The sequence below is a fragment of the Palaemon carinicauda genome, chromosome 23, assembly GCF_036898095.1.
Source record: "Palaemon carinicauda isolate YSFRI2023 chromosome 23, ASM3689809v2, whole genome shotgun sequence".
NCBI classification, from domain to species: Eukaryota; Metazoa; Arthropoda; class Malacostraca; order Decapoda; family Palaemonidae; genus Palaemon; species Palaemon carinicauda.
Window position 1 is genome coordinate 12,809,162 of NC_090747.1, and position 8,319 is coordinate 12,817,480.

The window sequence follows — 8,319 nt, forward strand, 5'->3', positions numbered from 1 at the left end:
TCTGAAATTCACTCACAAAATGAATATTAATTTTTATGGATGAACAGAGAGAGAGAGAGAGAGAGAGAGAGAGAGAGAGAGAGAGAGAGAGAGAGAGAGAGAGAGAGACAATGTTTATATTAGGTCATTCATGATTTCCGAAAAGTTGCGCAAACGTTTAGGATAAATGTCATTAGTTTATTGTAATAACAGTCTTTTTTTTTTGGAAGGCAGAAAAAACTACTCTGATTTTTTTTTCAATGGAAATATTCCATTAATAAAGGATGAAAAAGCTGATGATTTTCATTATATTAATATTTTTAGTCAGTCTCGTATTTTCATCACACAGTGCATGTATTTTGATGTATTTTGATGTATTTGGCTGGTTTGCTAGGGATATATTGCCTAAAGGGACAATGACCCCTAAAGGCTACGAGCATTTCATCTATAGTCACAAATTCTGATGGGGTGTAGTTCTTTTTGCAATTTTCTTCAAACATCTCAAATATTTGCCTAACTGGGCCAAGCTCATCCACCCTCTTTCTTTCCTCGCGTGTTGCTTTGTCGTCAAATCGTACACAACATAACAGAAAACGAAAGCGATCCAGTGACATAGTCAGCCTGAACACCTTGATACCAGTACCATCTGCTTTCCAAATATCAGCAAGGTGCAGCCTGCTAGCATGATATGTACCAGCAAACATAAGCAGGCCAATCAGTGCCTTCATTTCGATGACATCAGTGTCTTTTGTTCTGTAGGGCTGAGCATACTTCGCTTTCTGCATAGCGATCATCGAGTTAGTATGCTTTACTAATAAACCATATATTTCTGGCGTGATGAAGACTCCCCAAAAGCCTGCAGGAAGATTGGCATTTAGAGCTGGTCCTTTTAGTCCTGGTGTAAATTTGATAACATTGCTAGAACGGGTACGGCCTTGCAATTTCGGAACATTCTTCTTCCACCATGTTGTTTTATCTTTTCCCTTCCATCCATCAATTTTTGGCTTTTTCTTTTGGGGCTGGTCTGGTAGATCATCTGGGTCTGATTCATAACAGTCAGAATCAGGAACATGCACATCCTCTTCCAGGTAATCTTCTTCACCTTCACTGTCAGAGGCAGGAACATCCCCTCCGACGATTTCTTCGTCTTCTGAGCTACTCACTTCTATTTCATCCAACATCTTCTGAATCCTCCTAATCTCTGCATCGAAATTCATCTTGTGCCTAAAAATAATGAAAATATGTCACATTAGCTAAGGTAATAGTTACAAGAATGAAAGAGTAATAAATTGTAAATAAAATAATAAATCCACATATAATGATAAAAAAACTAAAAACAATAAGCGACGCATTTTATTCCATATCTATATTACAGAGTAGGCTACCGATACATAATATACACTTATATCGACACATAAATACATACCTGCGTTACTCTGGTGGGGTGATTGAACGCCCCAGAAGACCAATGCGATCTCTAATTACAAAGACAACTGACCGACAACTGCGCAACACTACATGTGACACCACCTAAATGTGTCAGGAGAGAACTGGGAAGTAGAAAAAAAAAGTTGCCAACTAGGAACTACGAGCACTTAAGCAACGTAAATAAGGGTTAAAAAGAAATAAATCCCCTAATTTCCTAACACAATTATTAATGCACAGGTGAGATTGGAAAAAAATTAATTAAACATACCCAGAATGAACGTTTTCGAATTTTAACTGAAGCTAATCATATTATCAAGAACAGATTGTTTTCTTCCTGAGAGAGAGAGAGAGAGAGAGAGAGAGAGAGAGAGAGAGAGAGAGAGAGAGAGAGAGAGAGAGAGAAGTAAAATTAGGTGTAGCAAAAGAGTCGGGGAATAGAGTAGGTGGATATAAAAGATAAAAGGGAGCTATTGAGGGTGGATGAGCTGAGAAAACCGGGGGTAAAAAGTAAATATCAAGAAAGGTTGAAAATGGCATATGCCAAAGTAAAAGTAAGAGAAACTGGTAATTTAGAGGAGGAGTGGAAGTTAGTAAAAGAAAATTTTGTTGGGATTGCAGGTGATGTGTTTGGTAAGAAGTTTGTTGGAGGCAGCATAAGGAGGAGCAGTGAATGATGGAATGAAGGAGTAAAGGTAAAAGTGGAAGAGAAAAAGAGGGCTTTTGAGGAATGGCTGCAGAGTAATAGTGTAAAGGAGTATGAAAAATATAGAGAGAAAAATATGGAAGTAAAGCGCAAGGTAAGTAAGGCAAAGAGAGCGGCTGACCTGAGGTGGGGTCAAGGATCGGGTCGTTCATATGAAGAAAATAAGAAAAAGTTTTGGGAAGAAGTGAAGAGAGTAAGGAAGGCTGGCTCAAGAATTGAAGAGACAGTGAAAGATGGAAATGGAAGGTTGTTAAAAGGAAAGCAGGCAAGGAAAAGGTGGGCAGAATATTTTGAAAGATTACTGACTGTTGGGGATAATAGGGAGGCAGATATAGTTGCTGTTGCAGGTGTTGAGGTGCCGGTGATGGGAGATGAGCATGAGAGAGAGATTGCAATAGAGGAAGTGAGGAGAGCACTAGATGAAACGAGAGTAAGAAAAGCATCTGGTATGGATGGTGCTAGAGCTGAGATGTTGAAGGAAGGGGGTGTGACTGTACTTGAATGGTTGGTGAGATTGTTTAATATATGTTTTGTGTTGTCAATGGTACCAGTAGATTGGGTTTGTGCATGTATTTTACCACTATAAAAGGGTAAGGGAGATGTGCATGAGTGTTGTAATTCAAGGGGTATTAGTTTGTTGAGTGTAGTTGGAAAAGTGTATGGTAGAGTACTGATTAATAGAATTAAGGATAAAACAGAGAATACAATCTTAGAAGTACAGGGTGGGTTTAGAAGAGGTAGGGGTTGTGTGAATCATATTTTTACAGTAAGGCAGATATGCAAGAAATATTTAGCAAAAGGTAAGCAGGTGTATGTTGCGTTTATGGATCTAGAGAAAGCGTATGGTAGAGTTGATAGGGAAGCAATATGGAATATGATGAGGTTATATGGAGTTGGCGGAAGGTTGTTGCAAGCAGTGAAAAGTTTCTACAAAGGTAGTAAAGCATATGTTAACATAGGAAATGAAGTGAGCGATTGGTTTCCGGTGAGAATAGGGCTGACACAGGGATGTGTGATGTCGCTGTGGTTGTTTAACTTGTATGTTGATGGAGGATTGAAACTGGTAGACGAAAATGACCATAAATGGGAAGTAAATCAATTGTTGTTTGCGGATGATACTGTACTGGTTGCAGACGCGCAAAAGAAGCTTGACCGATTAGTGACCGACTTTTGGAAGGGTGTGTGAGAGAAGGAAATTGAGAGTTAATATGGGTAAGAGTAAGGTTATAAGATGTAAGAGAAAGGAAGGTGGTGCGAGGTTGAATGGCATGTTGAATGGAGAGTTACTTGAGGAGGTGGATCAGTTTAAGTACTTGGGGTCTGTTGTTGCAGAAAATGGTGGAGTGGCAACAGATTTACTTCAGAGAGTGAATGAAGGATACAAAGTGTTGGGGGCAGTTAAGGGAGTAGTAAATAACAGAGGGCTGGTCATCAATGTAAAGAGAGTTCTGTATGAGGAAGTGATTGTACCCTCTCTGATGTATGGATCAGAGTTGTGGGGAATGAAAGAGACGGAGAGACAGAAATTGAATGTGTTTGAGATGAAGTGTCTAAGGAGTATGGCTGGTGTATCTCGAGTAAATAGGGTTAGGAATAAAGTAGTGAGGGTGAGAACGGGTGTAAGAAAGGAGTTAGCAGTCAGAGTGGATATGAATGTGTTAAGGCGGTTTGGTCGTGTTGAGAGAATGGAAAATGGCTATCTGCTAAAGCAGGTGATGAATGCGAGAGTTGATGGGAGAAGTACAAGAGGAAGGCCAAGGTTTGGGTGGATGGATGGAGTGAGGAAAGCTCTTGGTGATAGGAGGATAGATGTGAGAGAGGCAAGAGAGTGTGCTAGAAATAGGAATGAAAGGCGAGTGATTATGACGCAGTTCTGGTAGGCCCTGCTGCTTCCTCCGGTGCCTTGAAGCATCATCTGTGGTGGATAACGGGGGAGGGTGGACTGTGGCACCCTAGTAGTACCAGCCGAGCTTGGGTGAGTCCCTTGTCAGGCTGGGAGGAACGTGAAGATGAGGGGTTCCCAGTTTTTTTTTTTTTTTCCATTTGTTTAATGTTGGCTACCCCAAAAAATTGGGGGAAGTGCCTTGGTATATGTATGTATTAATTAACGATCTGAAAATACGAGACTGACTAAAAATATTGGTATAATGAAAATCATCAGCTCTTTCATCCTTTTTTTAATGGAATATTTTCATTGAAAAAATTTAAAGTAGTTTTTTCTGCCTTCCAAAAAAAGCCTGTTATTACAATAAGCTAATGACGCTTACTGTATCATTTGGCCACATTTATCCTAAACGTTTGCGCAACTTTTCGGAAATCATGAATGACCTAATATAAACATTGTTCTCTCTCTCTCTCTCTCTCTCTCTCTCTCTCTCTCTCTCTCTCTCTCTCTCTCTCTCTGTGTTCATCCATAAAAATTAATATTTATTTTGTGTGTGAATTTCAGAATGATATGATCAGGGAGTCGATTATTTGACGGAAATAATTTTAATATAAAATACGAAATTTCGATTGAAATTCACTATTTAGTGTCTTTTTTATGGCTAGAAGCAAGATTAGATTTAATTATCCATCATTCAATAAACTAATTCGAAATAAATATAAAGAATTAACCAACCAAATTTTAAAGAATGATTAAAGGTCTCAAGAAACTGCCTTCTTCTTCTTATTTCGATCTCATTAATCCTAAGGCATTGTAAGGTGTGCCGATGGAGTCAACTTTTTCCTTCTATTTCTATTCTTCATATCCTTTCCGAGTCCCATAAAACCCATGCCACTCATTACCATGTCCACATCCATCTAATCAGTTGACGACTCACACTCCTCCCCATCACTGGCTAGTTCTTAGCTCTCTTGATTGATCCCAATTCCTTCCTTTTTAGTACATAGCCACAGTGTCTCAGAAGAGCTTCCCAAGTCTTCTACTTCACTTTACCTATACCACAGATTCTTCCTTGTTTTTTCTTGATCAGATGACCGACTTATGGCACCTTGAACAATAGTTATCTGTTTGAGGCTTACGGCGAGGATGGATGGTTATTCTTTATAAATTTTTTGGACTAGATGTATTGATTTATTCTAGCGGTATTTTCAAATTTATTTCAGAAGCAGGTTTTCTGAAAGTTATTTAACTTTTATAAGGACATCTTGCTTTTTTTTTTTTTTTTTTTTTTTTTTTTGCTTTGAATTGAATTTAATTTTATTCTTTAGTTAAACAAAAAAATATCGGCATAAATGACCAACGATGTGAAAATGCGAATCAATCAATCTTGACTCTCCCTTCTATCCAGCAGTGGTGCTATAGAAATCTATCTCATCATTATCATCATTTCAGTGTTTTTTTTCCCAAGAGGGAACTTGTTTTTGGGTAATGGTTGATGGTAGTCTTAGAGAGGCATTTGAAGCCGGGACTGGCTTACTACAGGGTGGCACTCTGTCCATTTTACTGTTTACTGTGATTATTGTTCATTTTATGAACAAGGTAATACAAGAAATGAATGAAGACATTTCAACAGAAAGGGGACCAGAGATTATGTGATCTTGAATACTCAGATGATATATTTTTAATTTACTGTACAATGGCTGAAAAGGATGAAATGATTGCTAGGTTACTACTGGAGGGAACAAAGGTTGTATTGTGATCAACTAGAGAAAGACTGAGGTCATGCAGATTCAAAGTGGTGATCAGATGAATTGCTTTTTGTTAGAGAAATATTAACCAACTCAAACTATTTCAAATATTTAGAAATCATAACTAGCTGCAGAATTCAAAGAGAGAATAGGGAAGGGAGAAAAAAGCAATTGATGCAATAAAAACAGTTTGGAGGTCGAATCAAAAATCATTTCAAAGCAAAATCAAAATATAAATTTCTTTTGTGAGATCAATATTAACTTGTTGGCACCAGTCGCGGTACAGCACTGTAACTACTGAGGCACCATTTCTGTCCATTGAGAATAAATCATTGCAAAGGATTTTGGGAATCAAATGGCAGCATCATATAGCAAAGGCTGCAATTCACGAGGTGGAAGGGGTGCCTAATATGAACAATGTACCTAGAATATCAAGATGGAGATGAATGAGGCATATTTTAAGAAGAAAAAGTACCTGAAAGGAAGCCGCTGTGCAGGAGATGACGTGTTAGACCAAGAGACTTGTGGTTGAAGGGAATTTGCAGGAGGTTGGAAAGAGGCATATGGCGTGCAGTCATTGAGGCCTAGTACATCCCATGGGTCCCAGAGGATTAATTAAGTGATACTCTTACTGTAACATATACATTTTAAAAATCATATTAATAAGATTTGTCTAAGAAATATCTTGAGAGATGGACGAAACGGTACGGTACCTTGAGGTTCTAGTATCTCTGCTGAAGTATACTAAGAAGTCTCTTTACCTCACAGTGGAAGTAGAGTTCATGAACACGTGTAATAATAAGCATTCATAGGTGATCGGTGTCATCTGATGAAAGCTGGATGTTTTTTTTTTCTTCAGCTTAATGTATGATGTAGAATCATCCTCAATATCATATTGACATATGCGACATAGTTCTACCTCAAACTGCTCTAGATATTAAGCGTCAACGCCTTACACTATTGGAAATTGAAAAAAAAAAATGATTATTTGTGTAAAGCTTACTTAGTAAGGAATATTATATTTCTTCTCATTTAGTTAAGAATAACAATAATAATTATGATAATACCTAGCTTCATCAAAAACCAAAAATTCTGATGGTTCGCAAACCCACTCGACATACGATCTATTCTTTTCTAATCAATTGACTTTATTAACCCCGTAATTCAATATTACACTCCTTCAATTAGCTTCCATTTCTAACCCAAATGAGGAAAAGTTTTATCTATTCATCCTATGTACAAAGAATTATAATAATTACTACAGACGGTCAATAATCAACAAGAATTGAACCAAAAGGATTTTCACATAGTCGTCATATGGAAGGGAGATTCTTTCAGTCTTTTAATGAATTGCACTTTACTAAGCGTGAGGGTTTTCTCGCCTCGTTACATGAAAATTCTCGAGAATTATTACATACGTGAAGAGAAGGAATTTCGCTATAGTAAACGTTGGCTTTTTCTTTCGCCGTTGCACGAAAAAATCAGAGAATTATGTAAATGACGACAATAAAACTGATTATAATTAGTTATACAAGACTCGTTCCTTGAGAGATCTCTTCTTGTTTTACCTTTTAAAGTGGTTGGATAAGTATATTACAGGAATGGCGTTGAAATTTTCATCGGATCATGAGTCAAACATTTTTAGTGTTATCTATGAGACTGATATCCCTAACTTACTCTATACATCAAAATGAATATAGAAATATTTAGTATACACATGTTGTTTAGAATACTTATCTTCAGAAGGAAAATTAATTGAAGATTATGATAACAATCTCCATTCATCAAGTTGTAGATTGCAAAGACAATACAATGATTTCATAAACAAGGAAAACAGATGGACATCACAGTGAAATATATTGTACCAGTTTTTATTTCACTTTGTGTCAGATATTACATAACCACTTCCTGAGGAGCAAATGGTAATTCTTCTTCTTCTTCTTCTTCTTCTTCTTCTTCTTCTTCTTCTTCTTCTTCTTCTTCTTCTTCTTCTTCTTCTTCTTATTATTATTATTATTATTATTATTATTATTATTACTACTATTTTTTTTTAATGTTCGTTTCTGGCATTAATACAAGCATGATAGCTGAATAATTTTTTCCTTCTATATATCCATGAATATTTTCCACTCTCGAGAAGACTAAAGGAAACACACGATACGTTAGCTTCCATGATCCAAACCTCTACACCTTACATTCAATTTATTCATAGCAGAGTCACAGTGGAGTATATAATATGTAATATTATGTAGACCCTTTTCATACAGAGAGAGAATTTAAAGTTGTAAAATTCCCGCCTGATGTTATTATCGAGAAATTTCCCAATATCGGGAAAGGAAAAGGTAATTTTACCTTTCCCATACTCACAATTTACGTGAAATCTTCGTTATATGGGAAATAGATAGGATTGGGAATTGAGGTCGCGTATATATATCACTACGGCAGTGATGCAATGCTGCAAGTCTCTTTTCTTTCTTACTGAAAAAAAACCTTATTCTGTTTTTTATATATAATCAGAGATCCAGATTTATATGTTTTTTTTTTTTTCAATTGGAACAACCGTTCATATTAGTAGT

At 36.7% G+C, this 8,319-nt stretch overlaps 1 protein-coding gene across 1 annotated transcript; it reads right to left on the reverse strand.

The window, feature by feature from the left end:
- Nucleotides 1-320: 320 nt before the first annotated feature.
- On the reverse strand, nt 321-1,196 carry LOC137617428 (piggyBac transposable element-derived protein 4-like). The gene has a single exon (XM_068347455.1). The coding sequence runs from the start codon at nt 1,194-1,196 to the stop codon at nt 321-323; it is 876 nt and encodes a 291-aa protein (XP_068203556.1).
- Between the last annotated feature and the right edge of the window lie 7,123 nt (nt 1,197-8,319).

Coding starts and splice junctions, on each gene's coding strand:
- LOC137617428 (XM_068347455.1), bottom strand. CDS start 1,196: ATGAATTTCGATGCAGAGATTAGGAGGATTCAGAAGATGTTGGATGAA.